This window comes from Trichosurus vulpecula, chromosome 7 (assembly GCF_011100635.1).
Source record: "Trichosurus vulpecula isolate mTriVul1 chromosome 7, mTriVul1.pri, whole genome shotgun sequence".
Taxonomy (NCBI): domain Eukaryota; kingdom Metazoa; phylum Chordata; class Mammalia; order Diprotodontia; family Phalangeridae; genus Trichosurus; species Trichosurus vulpecula.
Genome location: NC_050579.1, coordinates 126,543,257 through 126,563,768, shown reverse-complemented (window position 1 = coordinate 126,563,768; position 20,512 = coordinate 126,543,257). Strand labels below are relative to the sequence as shown.

Here is a 20,512-nt window from a genome sequence, read left to right as displayed (position 1 = left end):
TTAACCCAGGAAAACTGTACAATACCCTACAGCCCTATAATGTCATACTCGATCTCTGGAGGCATACGTTTGGCTGCTGGAGTCTTTTTTATTAGTGAATTATTGGGGTGGGGTTGGTGGTAAAGAGGAGTATACTATTCAGTTTTGGAGGAGGGAGGTGGGGAACAATGGGAGAATGTCTTCTGAAAGATTCCTTTTCCCAAAGCTGCCAACAAGACCCCTGAGGTCCTTCTCAGTCTCAAATCTATCTATGTTCTATGAATCCTTGAGTCTGGAAGGAAAAGAGGCCACCAGATGAGTGGGTGGGTGATAGCCCCTAGAAGGGGAAAAGCCAAGGAAGTGTCTAGGAATGACTGCTGCCTGCTTCAGCGGAGATGATTTAAATGACAAGTTGGGAATGATTGGCCTATGTGCCTTTGTGTGATCCCCTCCTGTTGTGTACTGGGTTTGTGAGTGTGCTTATGGCTGAGGCTGGGCCCCTCCCCTGGGCTGCTAGGATCCGCCTCTCTATTCCCCAGATAAATTACTAGTGTCCACCAAATTCCTCAGCTCTTGCTCTCTCACTCAACCACGGGTCACCATCTACAGGGGGTCGGGGAGAGCCTTGGCCTCTTCATCTCAAAAACACTCAGGAGCCCCCTTCCAACTGCACTAAGAGGAAGGGGGTGGGACCCCAAATAGCACCCCAGACCCCCTTTCCAGCCTGCAGTTTCTACTCTGCACTTTGAAAAGACATTCTCTCTCTCTCTCTCTCTCTCTCTCTCTCTCTCTCTCTCTCTCTCTCTCTCTCTCTCTCTCACTTTCTCTCTCTCTCTCTTCTCCTCCTCTTCCCTCTCTCGCCCCTCTTCTCTTCCTCCTTTCCCTCTCCCCCATTCTTTGTCTGTCCCCTCTCCCCCAAACCATGTCCACTGGCTCCCTCAGTGATGTGGAAGATCTTCAGGAGGTGGAAATGTTGGAATGCGACAGCCTGAAAATGGATTCTAACAAGGAATTTGGGACTTCAAATGAAAGCAACGAAGAGAGTTCTAACTGCGAACATGGGTCCCCTCAAAAGGGCAGGGGTGGCTCTGGCAAGAGGAGGAAAGCACCCACCAAGAAGAACCCTCTGAATGGGGTCAGCCAGGAAGGGAAACAAGTTCAACGAAATGCGGCCAATGCCAGGGAGCGGGCCAGGATGCGGGTCCTAAGCAAGGCTTTCTCCAGGCTCAAGACCACCTTGCCCTGGGTCCCTCCGGACACCAAGCTCTCCAAACTGGACACTCTGAGACTGGCTTCCAGCTATATCGCTCACCTGAGGCAGATCCTGGCCAATGACAAGTACGAAAACGGTTACATCCATCCTGTCAATCTGGTAAGTTACTGCTCCGAGCCTCTCCAACAGCCCTCTGGCCAACCCAATCCCCTTTCCCTCCCTCCGCCTCCCCCCCACCCCCACATAGCTCACACATACGCATGGGCACACCCGGTGCATATGGGAGTGTACGTGTGATCACTTACACACCAAGTGGGACAATCATCGGGACACTTCCTGAGGCAGGGACCTTTCCTGAAACACTGGCCTAATGCTCCAGTTGTCTGTCCTCCCTCCTTCAGCCTTCATGCAACTTCACAGGGCCTCCTCACTCCCCTCCCAACCCACGTAGCCTAGTTGATTTATACCGCCGTTTAACGTGGCAGTCCAATTAGGGGTTTGCAAGTCTATTAATCTAGTGAAGGGGAGGGAGCCTCAGCTTCAGTGCAGGCCAGGAGCAGTGGGGTTAGCATCAGACATGGGGAAAGATTGGCAAGAAGCTTAGGGAGAGGTCAGACGCCCAGGGGAAGGTTCTCCCCCCCACAAAACTGGAAAGGATTCCCTCGTATCTATCTCTCCCTCCCCCAGTTAAATCCACTATAAAGTTTCTGTTTGCCTTTGTGTATTTGCTTTCATAATGATTCTTTTAAGAAATATTTTTCTAGTATTGAGTCTCCCCAAACCTTGTTTCATGAGATTAGATTCTTAAAAATGAAAAATGAACAGCATATGTCTTTACCAAGTGTGAGTACTCTGAGACGTCTGCACACCAGCAGCCAGGTATCTGGGACCACACATTCTTCAGCCACCAAAAACAGGCGTCTTATCGTTCTATTCCCATTTCAAAATTCCAACAGCTCTCACCAGCGCATCCCAATCAAAAAGGTGATTCTCACTGAAAACTTAGGACCTTCTTGGCTTCTAAGTAAAGATTAAAAAGAAAATATTGTTTAAAAAACAAATGTTTGACTAAACTCTGTGTTCCCTCACTCCTGTTGTGCAGTTTAGGGAAAGTGCTTAGATTTTGTTATTTTGTAATAAATTTGCTTATTTTTAAACTTCCAGACTCTAAAGAAAGAGAATAAACAACTTGCTATCTTCTCTGTTTTTCTATGATAAGAATGTGAGATTTTCCTCCGAAATCGGCTTCTTATCAGTCTGCATTCATTAAGAGAGGATTCTTCTCTGGGAAGCATAGATAGCACCAGTGTTCCAGGACTCTGAGCCTGGAGCTTGGAGTGAGGGAAAGAATTTTACTTGCCTGAATCTCTTTCAACTAAAAGTTCATTTTTTAAAAAATTAAAGAAAGGTAGAAAAATCACTTTAAATTCTCCGAATAAAATAAGAGAGTTGGTACTCCAAGTACAACTGAAGTCTTCTTTTGATACCAATCTCAAGGCAGCTTTGATAATAAATCAGAGGAGGGGAGAAAGAAGAGGAGGCTTTCCCTAGCTCATGCCGGAGTTTTCTCTTTATTTATCGTCATAGTTATAATTGTTCTCATTTAGGACTAAGCTCAGGAAAAACCAATCGCTGGCAAATATATTGCTAATCTGTCTAAGAGAGGCATAAAACAGGAGGAGTCAGCGTTCTGAGTAGGGATGGTTGACTTATAATAAGATAGCTAAAGCTCTGTAACAGATAATAAGTGGAGGAGAGAAGAAAGTATCTCACGCGAGGGATGTAAAGAAAACCAACATTTTTGTTCAAAACTAAGCCTGTTCATTTTCAAACTTTGAAAATCTCTACCCTCCTTTCCTTTTCCTTTCCTCTACTTTCCTTTTCCACTTCTCTCTTTCATCTGATTACCAAATATTAAGAGAGAAAGAGGAGAGAGAAGAGAGAGGAGAGAGAGACAGACAGACAGACAGACAGACAGAGACAGAGAGAGAGAAGACAGAGGGAAAGAGAGAGATACTGCTGTGGGATATTTTTACTTAGACCTTGAACTTGTACCCGTAAATACCAGCGACTCTCCTTGCCTCCCTTTTTCTAACCACCATTCCCACTTCCAGTCACACACCCCAATACTCCACTATCATCCGCCCTCCTGCAACCTCCATCTTTTCCCTAACTGCAGACTTGGCCCTTTATGGTGGCTGGAAAACCAGAGAGTGACCTGAAAGAAGTGGTCAACGCAACCCGCTTGTGTGGAACAACAGCATCCTGACCAAGGAGCTGCGACCCTGGGAAAAGACTTTCTACTGGAGGGATCTGGGGGCAGGAAAGCCCTCCATGCTCTCCTTCTCCCTCCCTTCTTCTCTTCCCCTCCTCCCTGCCACTACCCGTCCCCTCTCCTAAGGAACACTTTATAGCGACGAGGAGATTCATTTCCAGACCAAAGAGGAGACCAAATGTACATTTAAATTTTCCCATCTATTTAACTTTATAAACATGTAAAATGAATGACTGACTCCCCAAGCCTTGCTGGTTCAAGTGCAATATATAAATATGAATATATAAATATATAATAAAACCTATCATGTGTATCTTTTGTACAATATGTTGTGGAAATGTAGATGATAGAATAGCTGACTTTGATAGTCACCTCTATAAAATAATTCACTTTAAAAGATATATATTTTTTTCTTCAGAATGGTTTTGCTACTTCTGTGAATAAATCTTTCTTTATATTGAAAAAGGAGAACTTGATATTGGTGTATTTATTTCTTTCATAAGGTAAAGGGGGAGGAGTGGGAGAACTAAGGGCTTTGTGGACTTAGGGGGAAAAGGCTTATTTGTAGATGAAGTACTTGTATTTTTCAGGTCTTCTAAAATCCTTGTAGGCCATATTTTGTTATTGTTGTTTTCACTGGGGTTTTGCACTTCCAAATAATAACTATTGTCTATCTGGTCTGATTCTTTTTAAGAGAGCAAAATACCCAGAAGGAAAACTTCTCCAGAGACCCTGCAGTACCAGTGAACAGGGAAAATGAGGCTAATTTCAGTAGAGTCAGTAGATAGATGATGGTGCAAGGGGTAAAATGCATTAGAGAAAGGGGAGTGAGGCTGGGGGGGGGGGAGAGAAGAGATAACTTCTTCAGAGTTTTGCAATTTTATCCATCACTTTGGCATGACTGTGAATTTCAGCTTGTATCAGTTTTCAGGTGTGGACAAGAAATTACCAACCTACATTCCCCCTCCAGGGGAAGAAGTGGAGGGAACTAAGAACACGAAAACTCAAAAGGTTCTGATCTCTTTGCATTAAGGGCCTCTCTACTCCTCACCACCACCACCCCACCCCGCCTTTTCTTCCGTTCAGCTGCCAGTATTTCTACGATTATTGAACTTGTATGGACCCACTGCAGTTGGGGATTGTAGAGGGAGTTCCCCATTTTCCCCAAGAACTTCCGGCTGTCTTTGGGTTTTAATTTAAACATTTTCTAGTCTATTGATCAGCTCGTCTGTGGGAGATTAAAGTGAGATAAACAGAGAAAGGAGCCCAGGGAGCATGGGACTGGGCTCCCTCTACTGCCCCTTTGGAGACCAGAGGTGGCCGATGCGCCAGATCCCACCGGGGCTGTTTAATTTTTCAGGGTTATGACCGCACTGTTTACAAGATGTCTTTGGTTATTTATACTGTTATTGCTAGCAGAGGGGCTTTAAATTTCCGCTTCACTTGCTCTTTTCGATGGGGGGTGGGGTGTAACGGGGCGGGCACCTGGGTTGAGAGATTTTACCAACCCCATTCCTCTCCACCCTCTCCCCACCCCACCCCCACCCCTTTCCAGAAACGGAAGAGAAGCTCTGTGATATTTCTGACGGCCTGAGTTCAGGGGTCCCCAGCTTGGCCAATGCGGAATGAACAGGGAATGCGTACTATGTTGGAAGAATTCTGCACCAGTAGGTATTGCTTCCAAGGCTAGTTACAGCCCCAACAAATTGTAATTTAACTTATGCTGGGAAAGGAAAGAGGGAGAGGAAGAGAAACCATCTTAGGACGCCCCTAGTCCCAGATGTGCTTTGCTCCTTTTCTTTAGAGGTTTGTTTTGTTTTGCTTTGTTTTTCCCTCAAGATGTTCTGACTCTTTTTCTCCAACTTTCTCCTTCAGCGCGCACTTCACCTGCTTCAGCCGTCTCTTCTCGCAGGTGCATCAGCTACGAGCCTGAAGCACATCTGTCTAGCAAGTGGGTGATGAATCAGTGCCTACTTTGTCTTTCATGTGTCTCAAGTACTCTGGTCTCACTTGAGTGTCGACCTAGAAAATGACCTTACAAACCACCTAACAACATAACTGGGACTGGACCGACATTTCCAGTCAACTAAGATTCCCAGGCAGAGGGGAAGCCCAAAGCTGCAAACTTAGTCGATTTTTACTAGGGACAAAAAAGGGCAGCCCCCTCCCTTTTTACTGTATCAGTATCCTACTGATAATACTAGTCACTAGAGCGCAATGACCCCCAAACCCAGGCATCCTGTCTCTAAAAACGAATTCGGGGAAGAGGGGCATAGTGGAGATGTTCGGACAGTTCAGACCCAAAGGCCGCTCTTCTGAAGCTGGAGAGTGCTCGTCGGGGCCTGGCACTTTTTTTTAGTCAGTCGCTGGCCAAAAAGTCAGCTTTCGATAACTGCTGGAGAAGGTGGCTTTATCCCGAAGAGGAATTGATGCAGACAATGCTAAATTTCCCCTATCTTTGACCAAGTCATTTCTGCGTCAGACATACTCATACCACCCTACATGGTTTTCCGAGTTACGTCTACATTCGCAGACAGCCATTTCTTTATAGCATCCCTTGTCCAGGTGGCACCAATGAATGGCAGAGCTAGAACTCAAACCCACCTCATGCTAGGTCCAGGACTCCTGTCTTGGACTTCCTCTCAGAATCCACAAAGCTTTAAGAAGAGACTGCATTTTGTAGTAAATAGGTTAATGACTTCAAGTAAGTCAAACCTGGGTTTGCATCCCCTCTATCTTTACCAGCAGCTCTACAGTCCTGGGTAAGTCATCTAAATTTTAGGATACTCAGTTCCTTTGTCTGTGAACTGAGGATGACTATAATATCACCTACTTCACAAGGTTGTAGAGAGTGACTTCACATATGGGAAGTACTTGAAGCACTCTTGTATTAGTATTGTCTATTATTATTCTAGATGGAAAGAAAATGAAGGAATTTCCCAGTCAGTTTGTGATCACTAGAAATAGGGAGCAACTAAAAGGCTTAATTTAAAGCACCATTAAAGAAAAGGGGTAAACTCCAGGTTTTGACTTCTGTCACCTCAACTTTTCCAATGACCTACAGGTCAGACAATTTGGATTTGGGTCACCAATGGCCCTGCACTCCTAAACGCACCAGAGATGATCCTCAGTGGTGCTCTAGTTACTTCTCCTTCATTATATCTTTTTTCTTTTCTCCTCTTACTCACCTCCTACTCTAAATCTTCATTTTTTTTTACCTTTTCTTGCTTCCTTTGTTTCCTAGAGTCTTTTTTTTCCCAAATCATCCTCATCCTCTTCCAATAACATAAAACCAAAATTGGTTCCTTTATTTTAAAGGTCTTTGGGCCCCTGTGTTCCAAAGAGGCCTGACTCAAGGCTGAGATCTCTTCATTGCTGGCTTTGCCTGGTTTGAGGAGGAATCATCAACAATGCCCATCAGAAAGAACTGCCAGTTTGAAGAGAAGTGCCAACTTGGCACAGGAAGGAAATTAGCAGATCCATTTTTTAAAAATGTAAAGGAGACAAAACAGCATCTGTAAAGGGAAGGAGGTATCTAAAATAAATTTGTCTACAGGATTTTTAAAAGTCCACATACTAACAGTGAAGCTGAGCTATAGCTTTGTGTTTAACTCTGACACTTATCTCCCTGACTGCAGATCTGACTTTTACTAGCAACCATCTATGTGCTTGTCAAAGGCTTCCCCACTGTTTGTCAAACAACTCACTTACTACCAAACTAAACAGAAGAGGAAGATATAAGCAAAGTCCCCCCTTTCCCCTTGTAGTTAACGATCTGTGGGGAAATCTGGGCAGAAGACCACTAAGATATGTTTCTTGGGGCAGAAAAGGGAAAGAAAAAAGGAAAAGGAAACTATTTTCATCTGTTTTCCAAAAGAGATAACTATAGTATATTCTTAATAATAATATAGATAATGGGTTTTGTGCTTTAAGATTTACACTATGCTTCTTCTCTGCAACGCTGTGATATAGTAAACAGGTTCAATGACTTCACAGGACTAGTTGATGTTGAATCCACACAGGAACTCAGGTCTTCAATCTCCAAGAAAAAGGTTCTTGTCACTACACCTCACTAACAGCCCATTGACAGTCCAGAAGTAAGCAAGTTTGACTTCTCTTCAGTCCACCCAGAAATTCACTACTTGGAAGAATCTTGAATAGGATTCAGTGCCAGATGCAAACCATTCATGCCTTCCTTTCCTGGGAGATTATCATCCATGTCTTTCCTTAAATACTACTTAGAAGATCCTTCTCTGAGCGTTGGAGGCCTTTCTCTTGTTCCTTAATATCTTTAGTGGACCAGTGTAGCACTTAGGCTGTCCATCTATTCTGTCTTTGATCCTAGGGATACAGCCAGGCCCACTTCTCTTCCAGGCACACAGCAGCTCGATGCTGTCTTTTATAAATTTAGTCTGCAGTGTACTTTAACTACAAGGTTTTTAAATTCCCTAATGAAAGCAGGGGAGGGGAGCCAAAGGGGGATGAAAAAGGAGGATAGGGAAGATCATTCTTAATACTACACGGCCAGCCTAGAAATGAAGCCACATTCACTTGTTTGGAGGCAATGTTTCAACATCTTACATCTGGGACAAGGTTATGTGTGCATATTATGCATGCTTGGTACAGATAAAAGCCAGAAGACACATGAAGCATCATATGGGAAAACAGAAACATGTACAAGAGGGTCTGAAGAGTGTATTGCCTGTCCTGCTTGCTGGTCACCCTCGGGTGGATCATGAGGCATAGCAACTCCCTCCTCTGACTCAAAGATGCTCCCGTTGTAAATTAGATTTGGTCTCTGGTGTCCACACTCCCTATGCTGGTTCCTTTTGCACACCAAACCAACTGAAGCTATGAAGCCCAGCACATTTAGTCCTGGCTAACTTGGATTTGTTTGCTGTTTCGGGGTAATGCGATTCCAGTTCCTGGGAGGTCCGACCTGAGGTCAGCTATCCAAGGAGAACTTTTTCAAGCTGCAGTCGAAGTGAGGTGGGGAATGCTGAAGCCAGGATGAGAATCGAGAGGAGCCGCCTCCCTGAAGGAAAGTCTGCTCTTTTGTAACTGAGCTTTACTGTACTCTGGAGTTTGCTGGTGGTATGAGAAAGAGACAGGAACGGTCTGCTCCCAAAGATGAAACATTCTACTCGTCTATCTGAACTGCCTCTTAGATCTCTGTTCCATTCCACACTCAGCCTTTGAGTCACACAGGATGTAAGTGAGCCTGAGAGCTCTGTCGACACTGGAAAAAACATGAGGGTGAAGGTTCTCCAATTAGTGACCACTCAAAACCCTGGGGGGAGGACGAGAAGAGACAGAGTCAGATAAAGCCAAGGTCCCTAAAATCATTTTAGAGTCTCCATTTTTGAATCCTCCTCTTCAAACACTTCCTTTCCTCCCTACCCCTAATTTATTCTCTTTTATCAACAGGAAGAATTGCAGGGTAAAAATGCAATTCCTTCCTTTCTTTTAAGCCCTTCTCCAAGTCTCATTTGCATGAAACTAGCAAGTCCTAGCATCCTATCTAGACAGATACAGCAGCTATAGATCTATTCTTTTTTCAGTTGGGGGGACTGCCCTACCTAAACTATGGGAACCCAATGTCAAGATTGAGGGAAGGATGGTAAGCAGAAGAAATCTTTTTTGATTGAGGAAAAATAAATCATTAAGTTTGAGTCCTTGGAGGAGCACTCTGGTTGTTGTTAGGGCTATCTTGAACTTGAGCTTAAGCTTGGATCTTTCAAATGGAAGAAAAGAAAACCTACAATTATGAGTGAGACCGGCAATCAATCGTGGAGGATGGGTTTTTTAACTCTCTCCCCAATCTACCTACCCAAGTTTTTTTTTCCTTTCTACTTACAACCTACATCCCTCTTTACAGGAGACCCCTTATCAGATGTTCTAAATTAATTACTTCCTTTTCCTTGAATAATTAACTTATAAGGAATTACTGTGAATCACTAATGAGAATTTTATTGCAAATTGAAATGTTGTAAGTGAACTGATTTTTTTCATTTAAGATTCATTCTTTTGATAAACAAATAAATTGTTGAATTTAACAGATAGATTTAACCCTTTCAGGGAAGTCCATAGTTTACTTAGTAATTGGCTGATTCCAGGCCATTAAATGATGCCCCCAAGCACCTAAAGGAATTGACGCCTCTTAACATTTTACACCATCCCCTGGCAAAACCAGAGCCTAGCCAAGGACAGCAATGACAAAATTCTTGTAAAGGTCTGGGCCTTTCCTGGAATAAACATGTTTGTGATTATTAGAGACTATACCTAAAACGAAGTGGGGCATAATGAATAGAGTCCTAGGCTTCAGGTCCAGAAGATCTCTGATAGAAGCTCTGTGACCCTGGGTAAGGAGGCCCGTCATTGTCATTCTATGTTACATGTAAACATTCATAGTTAATAGAGCTTATTATCTGAGTATTCATGGAATTGATCCCTAATGAAAATTAAAATCCCATAGTAGTCTTAAGTATAAATTCTAATGACTGAGCCAACATCATACACATAGGAGTTATATTCCCAATCAGTCACGAAATCCATTCAGAATTTTATTTCCAGCAAAGAGCCTACTAAAATCCTATGCTCTTACAGAAACTTAACAGTGTGTCTCTGTCACTAAGTATTTAAAGAAGTAAAAAAAATGCTGGATTTTGAATTAGATGCCCTGGGTTCAATTTCTGACTCTGCCACTTGCTACCTGTGCATCCTTGGTCAAGTTTCTTTCCTTATCTGAGTGTGGGCCTCAGCTCTCAGCTTCTTCATCTGCAAAATTGAAAGGGTTGAACTAGATGGCCTCTGAGGGCCCTCCTATCTCTAAAATGTATGATCTCATTCTCATCGATACTTGACAGCTTTCACCTCTGATATTATATCTGTCATCTTCTTTCCTGCCTCTGCTAGAGAGTGTCAGCTGGAGTGATTTGCACCCTTTTGTTCTTTGCCTATGTTCCTTTCACCCTCATGCCCAGTCAGGGTCAGACACTGAAATTCATGAACTTGGAGCAGTATTTCCTCTGCTACTCACAGGAGGCAGCCATCCAAGTAGAATTTAAAATAAAATGTTACTATTCATTCAAAGAAGTACTTAATTTCTTTTTTTAAATTTTAATTTATCTTATTTTTAATTTACAAAATACAACAAACATTTTCATAACACAGTATAATAAAAAAGATGATTGCACATGAAATTGCAAATCTGTTCTGTACAACTTGCTATTCCTTTTAAATAATAATAAAGTTATTATATAAATCCAAGGATATGAACAGGCCAGAAGTACTTAATTTCTACTAAACATTTTATAATTTTATTTGGGGAGCAATCCTACTCCAATGCCTGGGTTCTTGAAGACTATGCTAACAAAATGCAATAATACATTTATTTAAACACCTACTGTGTGCAGAGTACTTTCTCAGGCTCTGGGAGACATAAAAAATTTAGCTAAAACTTAGTCCCTGCCATCAAGAAGCTTTCAGTATAATAGGAGAGGAGGGAAATAAGATACCAACATAGGTAGCCATAAGCCACCACCAACACCAACCACTGACCCACTATCACTGATAGGCAGATAAGTACGAGAATCCTGGGACTGCCAATGCTCCCCAGACTATGGATCATGCTTCCATCCAAGCCTTGGAAGCTACTATCCTGGAAAGCAACCCCTATGGAAACATGACCTGGAAACTGTGTTTGCAGTTGCTAAAGTCTCCAATCATCTTAGCAACCACAGTCACTGACTACCAAGAACAGAAAACTCTCACCACCAAAGTCTTGTCACTGTCAAAGGGATCAACAGCAGAAATCAATATGGCTTTACCAGGGAAAACAACCTTAAAGAAAATGTATTGCCATCTGCTACCCTAAGGACATGCAACCTTTCCATCTGAACTGCAACTGAAACCTCCTCTGTGTGCTCTCTCATTAGAATTTGAACATTTTAAATTAAAAAAAAAGAATTTGAACATTTTGAGAGCAGAAACTGTCTTTGCTATTCTATCCCCAGCACTCAACGCAAAGCTTCACACATAGCAAACCCTTAAATAATAAATTTGTCCACTCATTATACACAATATTAGTTTCAGCAGGAGATCACTATATTTAAAACCAGAGGACCTGGGTTCTAATCCTGCCTCTCTTGTGCACTACCTGAGTCTATATACCTCGGTTTCCTTAATTGTCAAATGAGGAGTTTATACTAGATGATTTCAAGGGCCCCTCCAGGATAAGTCCAAGATTTTATGATTCTGTAGTATGTCAAGTTCAAGGCGAGAAGGTCATTACCAACTAAAGCAGGAATTCCTAACCTTTTTCGTTCATAGGCCACTTTGACAGTCTATGAAGCCTATCATTTCAGAATGTTTTTAAATGAATATAATAAAATATATAGCATAACAAAGGAAACCAATTATATCTAAATATAGTCATCAAAATATGCTTTAAAAATCATAGACCCCAAGTTAAAAATCTGTGCCTCTCCCTTATCTTATACTTGTGAAGTTTATTTTTGAATGGTAGCAATGAAGCATTTAAAAACACAAACAGGAAAGAGCAGAGGGAAGTTCAGAGAAGGACACAAACACATAGGACAGCTTCCCCTCTCAATACACACACAAACACACACACACACACACACACACACACACACACACATGCCTATGGTTAGGAGGACGTGAACACTCTTTGTTGCTTGCTGGTACTTACAGTGGCACAGTAAGGCAGCTAGGTGATATAGTGGGTAAAGCGCTGAGCCTGGTGTCGGGAAAATTTGAGTTCAAATCCAGCCTCTTAACATTTGCTAGCTGTGTGACCTTAGGTGCATCCCTTAATCTCTGTAAAATGAGGTAGCACCTACCTCCAAGGACTGTCATGGGCCTAAAATGAGATATTTTCAATACTGGTTTCTTCTACCTGTAAATTCTATGATTCAATTCTCTCCTTCCTAGCTAACCCTGTATAGTCTATGGTCATTTGCTCCCACTGTCTCAATGTTTGATTCTCAACCTCTTGCAATCTGCCTTCCCCAGCTGAGAAATAAGACCTTTATCAGAGAAACTTGCTATAAAACCTGCCCCCCCCCAAGTTTCCTGTTTTATTTTTGGGGTAAAGGGACATAGATATTGTAACATAAGGTTATAGTGAGTTATCAGAAGGATTTTGATGATCTGGAGAGCTAGAAAATTAACTTCCCCAATTATAATTTTCTTTTCTTAAGACAGTTGATAACTACTTTTACAACTGTTGGAAAGTCATTTTGCAGAGTTGCTATATTCCTTATGCTGTTTCTTTGTTTGGACAGTTCTAATTTCTGTTCATGTATTGAGCCACATGGTGGCAGCCCCATGGCTCTATCCTTTCTTTTTCTGTAGAAATTCAGCAGGAACGTGCAATGTGACAGAGAATGCATGTTCATTTAGAAAAAGCAAAAAGTACCAACTGGCCCCTAAAAACATGACAAAAGGCTGAGTGGGAGAGAAGAAGGTATTTAAAAAATAGGCTTTGAAGAAAATTGCTCTCACTAATTGCTACTGAAGTGGGACCAAACTCTGAGCTGTAATTTTAAGCTGAAATGCAGCTTTTTGTTTGCACCACAGTCAATATTCGCTAGAACACTCATAAATTTGATCACAGATTTGTATAACTATAGTTACTAAAGCTCTTGACGCACAAATCGTCTACTTTCAGCAACAGAATCACATCAGTGGCACCTACTGTGTATGTGTGTGATTTGGAAACCTCTTTGTAATCATCATTAACTAAGGCATGAATGTGACTAATACGTGTCCTATGGAGTCTAATATAATGTACCATTCTAATACAAAGATGCGAGCTATTTAAGTATTGACCGCATGTGAATGAGCCACAAAAGCCTTAGTACCAGTGAGAAGCAGCATATGCTTGGACTGCATGTTAGTTAAGGACCTCTTGCTAGTCCTTAAAAGCTTACTTCTCTACATCTGTCATTCTCTATGCAGATGGCCTTTGAGTGTTCCTCCCCCTCCTGCCCAGAAGGGGACACACATGTTTAGGGGAAGGATTTGGAAGCTCACTCTTGCCTTTGGTAAAACTTATAAAAACAAACATTTTCCCTCTGTGATATTCAAAGGTAGTCAGAATTGCTTCTAAAGGTTAATAGAAAATTGCTATAGTGGTTCCCATGGGGTTCAAAAAGAACAATTCTGATTACATAAAATGTATGAACAGAAACCACAGGAGGATTATAATGGAAACCAATTTCAAGCTTTTAATCTGTGGGAACTAACTGTTTGACTGGGTAGCAAGTAAGTCATCAACAATTTTGTATAGCCTATTTGCCATATTAATAGATGAATTATGGTCCAATATGGGGGATGTACTAGATGACTCAAGGTCCATTCTATTTGCACAGTTTTGTTGTAGCACACAGTATACAATGACTATTCTTATCATGAAGAATTCTACTCTATATAATAATATGCAATATTGTTTAGACTACAAATTAGTTACGCTTCACTACTTCATAGATCAGTGACCTGTCTCATCAATGTACGACCTCACTCCAGTGATACAAATCATAGCCTGTCACAGAGAATGGAGGAAATAAATAGCTATTAGGTATTGATGATGTGCCAGAAACTGTGCCAAGCAGTTTACAAATATTATCTCATTTGACCCTCACAACAATCCTAGGAGGTAGATGTTATTATTATCCCCATTATATAGATTAGAAAACTGAGGAAGATAGAGGTTAAATGATTTGCCCAGGATAACATGACTACCAAATATCTGAAGCCAGATTTAAACTTAAGTCTTTCTGACTTCACGTCCCACTCTTTGCCCACTAGGCAACCTAGGTGTCTCCATCAACCCTTTCTAATTCTACGCCACTCTTGTCCACGTCTTCCCAAAAATTCTCCACAAAGGGTCTACTCAGCCTGCTGGTAGCCTTCCTGTAGCCTTCCTCTAGACCTCCGGACATCCCATAGGTACCAACGGAACATGTAGGCTATCTATTAATTATGTCTCAGTCTTGCTACATGATTAGTTCACCTCATTTTCCAATCATACATCTCTCTAATGACATCCTTTATAGTACTTCCAGTATATAATTATTCACTCATTACATCCTGAAACCTGCTCATACCCACTATACATGTCTTCATGAAGTCTTTTGAATGACCCACAATTCTAATTCTTTGGAGGTTGTAATTTGTTCCATAACTCCCAGCTATACAGTATCACCAGAATAATACTGTTACTAAAAGGTGGGCCTTTGCTTCAGAGGAAAAGCTTGGGGTCACAAAAAGCACTGTGTAATTTCCTAAAGGCAATGTAGCCTTCTCTTCTTCTTCTATTTAATTCTGAGCACACTTCATTTTCCATCCAAAATTTCTTTCCAGGACACATGTGTGAATGAGCTGACTCTATGGGATATTCATCCAACTGCATAATTTAGTCTTCATAATAGACATTTTTCCATGTGAGGTTAGGTAAAGCTCTTTTGAATGAAGTCAAAATGCATTCATTAAGGATCCATTATGTGACACCCATTGTACTAATTGCTAGAGATTCGAAGAAAGGCAAAAACAGCCCCTACTCTCAAGAAGCTCACAATCTAATAAGGAGACAACCTGTAAACAACTATGTACAAACAAGACATGTTGTAGAGGATAAATTGAAGATAATCTCAGAGGGAAGGCATTAGCATTAAGGTATATCTGTAAAGGATTCTTGTGGAATGTGAATTTTTAGCTGAGATTTTAAGGAAACCAGGGAAGCCAAGAGGCAAAAATGAGGAGAGTGAGAACTCTGGACTTTAGGAACAGCTATTGAAAATATATGGAGTTAAGAAATAGAATGTATTATGTAAGGAAGAGCAAGGAGGCCAGTTTCCCTGGATTGTAGAGAATGTGAAGGGGAATAAGGTTTTAGAAGGCTGGAAAGGTTGAAAGGAGCAAGTTTATGAAGTAATTTAAAAACCAAACAAATTGAATAGGGGAGGGAAAGGGAGAGGGAATGAGGGTTAATGGATAACTGGAAGACGGTGGTGCCCTCAGTAGTAATAGTGAAATTCAGATGAGAAGAGGTTTGGAGGGAAAGATAAAGAGTTTGGTGTTAGATATATTAAGCTTAACATGTCTATGGGCATGCAACTAGGTGGTACAGTGGATAGAGCACTGGCCTAGGAGCCAGGTGAACCTAAGTTCAAATCTAGCCTCAGACACTTGACACATGTTAGCTGTGTGACCCTGGGCAAGTCACTGAACCCCACCCCACCCCAAAAAAACCATGTCCATGGGATATCCAGTTCAAGGTGTACAGTCAGCAGTTGGAGATGTGAGGCTGGAGGTCACAACAGAGTTTAGGACTGGACGAGTAAATCTAAGAATCTTCTGCGTAGAGATGATAATTGAATCCACGGCAACCGATGAGAAAGCCAAGAAAAATACTATATAGGGAGAAGAGAAGAAAGCCCAGGGCAGAGCCTTGGGGGATATCCATAATTAGTGAGTATGACCTAGATGAAAATCAAGCAAAGAAGACTGAGGCAGGTCAAACATGTAGGAGGCAAATCAGGAGAAGTGTCACAAAACCCTCGAGAGACTTTGGAGTGACTGGTAACTGGAGTAACTTGGGTCTCAGGAGATTATGAAATGTTAGAGCTTGATGAAATCAGGAGTCTCTAGAGGACTTTACTCTCTATACAGAATCTCTCTTCCCTGTAGTTTCTGTGCTAGACATTCATGACAATGGCAAACACCTTTAGTTAACATATGTTTCCTGGATTTATGCCTTGCTTGATATTAATAATCAGAGGATTGTTGATATCCTTTTCAAGGAATCTTGTATGATTTTAATAGAGCACCTCTGAGATGATATTGCACACTACCAAGTCAAATACTTGTTATAATCAACAAACAATAAGCCTAGTGGGATTTTTCTACTCTTTGCAACTTTCAGTCAATCATACAATGGTAAAGATGTGCTTTGTTATACAGCATCATTTGCAAAAACTTACTTGTTCCTTTTTTATACCTTCGTCAGTAGCTCAAGATTTGGAGTCAGAAGATGTTGGTTCTAAATCTGTTCCTATGATGCTATGGTTATTCTCATAAAATTTTATACAAATGGGAAACTGGAATTAGGAGTTGGTAGCTATATTTTCTTGATCATGGATTTTGGCGGGGGGGATAATAAAGTTCATGATTTTTCTGAGTGTTTTATATCCTTCCCTTTTTTATATGTCTTGAGAATCAATCCCTTGATGCCTAAAAAAACTGTGTTGCTTCCCAGTCTTCATCTAATTTGATCAAAGGCCTACTCCAACTGTTCTTCTATCTTTGTTCTTTTGTTTTAAGTGAGATTCCTATTTCCTCATTTATCACAACAAGGACTGTGGTTTTAGAGTCCAAGTGTCCAAATGCAGTGGCTCCACTGGTGCTGATAGAGAAATGTTGGTTACAGAATTGTGACAAATATTTTCCATTTCCCACCTATTTATTATTCTTCAAGGAAGATTATCACCCCTGGGATTCTCACAAAGCTTTCTGTAAATGTTTTTACCTCTGATGAGTTTCACTGTTCATTTTCTGGAAGTAATACTACTCATAATATTCCAATATCTTCCTCCATAAAGTTTTACAGATGAGGTTAAAGTCTTAACCGGTGTTGCCCTTGACTGTGATATTTCACCCTTGACAAGGACACCAAGTATTTGTTCAGTAGCAGCTGAAAGCAACATCTCCAAATTTACCAATAATCTCTCAATTGCTAAATCTAATAGTCTTTTCTCCATCTCCTTCCTTCTTAATCTCTTTGCAGCATTTGATACCATCAACTACTTTCCTGTATCCCTGACCCCAACATTCTGACCTGGACCTTCTTTTATTTTCTTTTCCCTCTACATTCTCTAATTTGATGCCTTCATCTTCTTTTATGGGTTTAATTATCATCTCTGCGCAGATGACTCCAAGACGTGTGTGTGTGTGTGTGTGTGTGTGTGTGTGTGTGTGTGTGTGTATCTTGAGCCCTTGACTTCCTTCAAATCTCCAGTTCCATATCATGATCTCCCTACTAGACATCTCAAACTGGATGTCCTATGGGCATCTCAAACTCAATATATCCAAAATAGAATTAATTATTTTTATCTCTTCTCCTCCATCATTCTTCTGAACCATTGCTCTAGGATAAGCTTGCAAATTTGGCATCATCTTAAACTCCCAATTTTAAATTCCCAATCACCTTTACTATCAGTTGTCAGATAATATTGTTTCTATCTCAATAACTCTTGCAAACATCCTTTTCTCTCCATTCACACAGCAATCACACTAGTCTAGGTCCTCATTCATTTATCCCGGGGCTATTGTAATTGCCTCCTAATTGGCTCCCTGTTTCAAGTTTCTATCCAGTACAATCCATCTTCATGTGGTCATCAAAATAATTTCCTAAAATGTAGAGTGTAACCATATCACACACACACACACACACACTCAATAAATTCTGATGTCTCCCAATTACCTCTAGGATCAAATATTAACCCTCTGTTTGACATTTAACACTCTTTACAACCTGTCCCCCGATACTATCTTCCTGTCTTATTACATATTACTTTCCTCCATGCAATCTACAATTCAGCTAACTGGCCTTCTTGTAGTTGTGCATACAGAACACTCAATCTCCCATTTTATAAGCTTTGCACAAACTGTCTTCCATATCTGGATTATGTTTTTTCACTTCTGTCTCTTAGAATTCCTGGTTTCCTCTAAGACCCAGCCCAAGTACCACTTTCTGCAGAAGGCCTCCCTGATGTCCCCCATCAACCCCCTTCCTGTGTGCTAATGCCTCTCCTCTTCCCTTCTATTTTGTATATTTTTTATAAATACATGAATGTATACATAACTGTGCATGTATATATAGATTGCATATTGTCTCTCCTATTAGAATGGAAGCTCCTTGAGGGTAGGGACTATTTTATTTTTGTTTTCATATCTCCAACAGCTAGTAAAATACCCAGAACAAAGTATATCATTAATAAATGTTTGCTGATTGATAATTCAGTTCTTATTTTTAGTATAAATAGCTTATTTAAATAACTCACACTAGTAGTAACTTATTTGCATACAACAGCCTCTTTTCATTATTGATTTTTATTCTTTGCTTTAATTCAGAAATAACTCTCAGATGGCAATTAGTTATTTACAGTCTATTAAGATATATTCAATTTCATTTTCAATCATGTTTTTCAGTGCTTCTCATATTCAGAGCCTCCTGACTCTCTTCTCAAAGAAAATATTCATGATATAGATATATGTACGTGTGTATACATGCATGTACATATACAGGATGTCACTGTTTAAGCTACATATGAAACCACACTAAGATTTCTAGGACAACTTGTATATGGGTCAGAGGAGACAGCTTTTTTATAATACATAAACTTTTGATCTCTCGTATTTCTTACACCTACACTATGGTCTCCTAAACCATATATCCTATTGTCTTTGCCTATGCTTTTGTTTGCACTGAAGTCACCAAACATTAAAATTTGCGGTGATTTATTTCAAATATACATATTTGTATATGTAATATAGTTATTCTTTCCACATCATGACTTTCCCCATCGTGGTTTCAACATATCATGGGTAGGCATAAGAAATTAAATGGGGATTTTTTGAGAGTTTTGCAGAAGCAACAGGTGATACAGAGCCTATAACCAAATACTTACCCCAAATTTTATAGTAAAGTACCGCAAACATCCCATAAAAGAAAAAGAAGTTCAGACTTCTGTGGTAAGAAGGGGGACCGAAAAATTGTACATGGATTTTCCAGATCAGGGGGCACTGTGCCCCTAATCCCCGAGATATGGAAGGATAACTGTACAATTTCTCTGCCTCTTGATCCTTTTGCAACAGTACATACATTGCAGTTCATAAAATGAACAGTTTTGCTGCCTTTGGATACACAATAAAGGCACCTCCACCAAATCTCTCCAAAGAGAAACTGTGAAGCATCTTTGCACTTAGCTACAACTTCCTTTTGCATATTTTGGCTTCATTTATAGTGAGAATAATGTCAACATCAATACTATTTAGTCCCTCTAGTAGTATGTCTACAGTAGTTGTATTTCATAAAATGTAATGTAATTAATATTCCTCTCACTGCTCAATATAAAGTTCTAATCAGAAAACAACAAAAGCCTCTAATCGGCCATTCATTAAGCATTTATTCAATTCCTCCTTCAAACCTAGAAAAGGCACTTAGGTACCCTAGGCCAGGTTTGAAATTTTTGTTAGGATGTGGGAAAGAGGCAGCCGGTATATTTTCAGCTTTCCTACTGAGTAATTTGGAATTGCATATAGATGAGCTTCATTTCCAGTGCCATAATGGGTTAGAGAGAGATGTGGAGAGAAGTGAGCTTCTCTGCCAAAAGCTGTATTTTGCAGCTTTGAGTTTTCAGTGAAATGCCAGAAGAGCCTCAGGGATTTTGGTAAGAATTTAGTCACATTAAGATTCTCCCCTAGATATTTCCCAAATCAGTGTATTACGAAGCATCTTCCCCTAAATGTCAACTTCTGTGATGTGCCCCAATTTCCTATGTGCTCCGTCAGTGTTCACTCTCTCCTTGGGAAAGACTATGCTTGTGTAGCAGGTGTTTCTCCAATTAGGTTTTTATCTTTGCAAAGTACAGAGAGGGGCCCTGGGACTTCCGAGCAGAGTAATCGATTAGTGAGACAGGGAGTAGAGGGAACTTCATTTACACATAAAAAGCCCAAGGACTCCTATTTCTTCTTCCTCAGCCCTTAGGAGAAGGATTTTTGGTCAGAGAGACAGACAGACAGACAAACAGAGACAGAGTCAGAGAGAGGGAGATAAAGACAGAAAGAGAGATGTTTGGCCCACCATACATCTGAGCAGCAGCTGGCTTTGGGAATCAGATTTCATTTTTTTGGCAATATGGCCAAGCCTCTAACTATGGTAATCAGGAGTGGTATGTGAGACAGCTGAGACCCAGATCTGCCCCTGAGATGGAAGCTGCCAAATCGAGGCTGAAGGGAGC

General features: G+C 40.8%; 1 protein-coding gene across 1 annotated transcript; it reads left to right on the top strand.

Moving 5' to 3' along the window:
- Window positions 1-836: 836 nt before the first annotated feature.
- TCF21 (transcription factor 21) lies at window positions 837-3,859 on the top strand. The gene is made up of 2 exons (XM_036767891.1): window positions 837-1,351; window positions 3,372-3,859. The coding sequence occupies exons 1-2, from the start codon at window positions 902-904 to the stop codon at window positions 3,459-3,461; spliced, it is 540 nt and encodes a 179-aa protein (XP_036623786.1). The 5' UTR covers window positions 837-901; the 3' UTR covers window positions 3,462-3,859.
- The last annotated feature ends 16,653 nt before the right edge of the window (window positions 3,860-20,512 follow it).

Coding starts and splice junctions, on each gene's coding strand:
- TCF21 (XM_036767891.1), top strand. CDS start 902: ATGTCCACTGGCTCCCTCAGTGATGTGGAAGATCTTCAGGAGGTGGAA. Junction 1,352..3,371: donor ACATCCATCCTGTCAATCTG/GTAAGTTACTGC, acceptor CCCTAACTGCAG/ACTTGGCCCTTTATGGTGGC.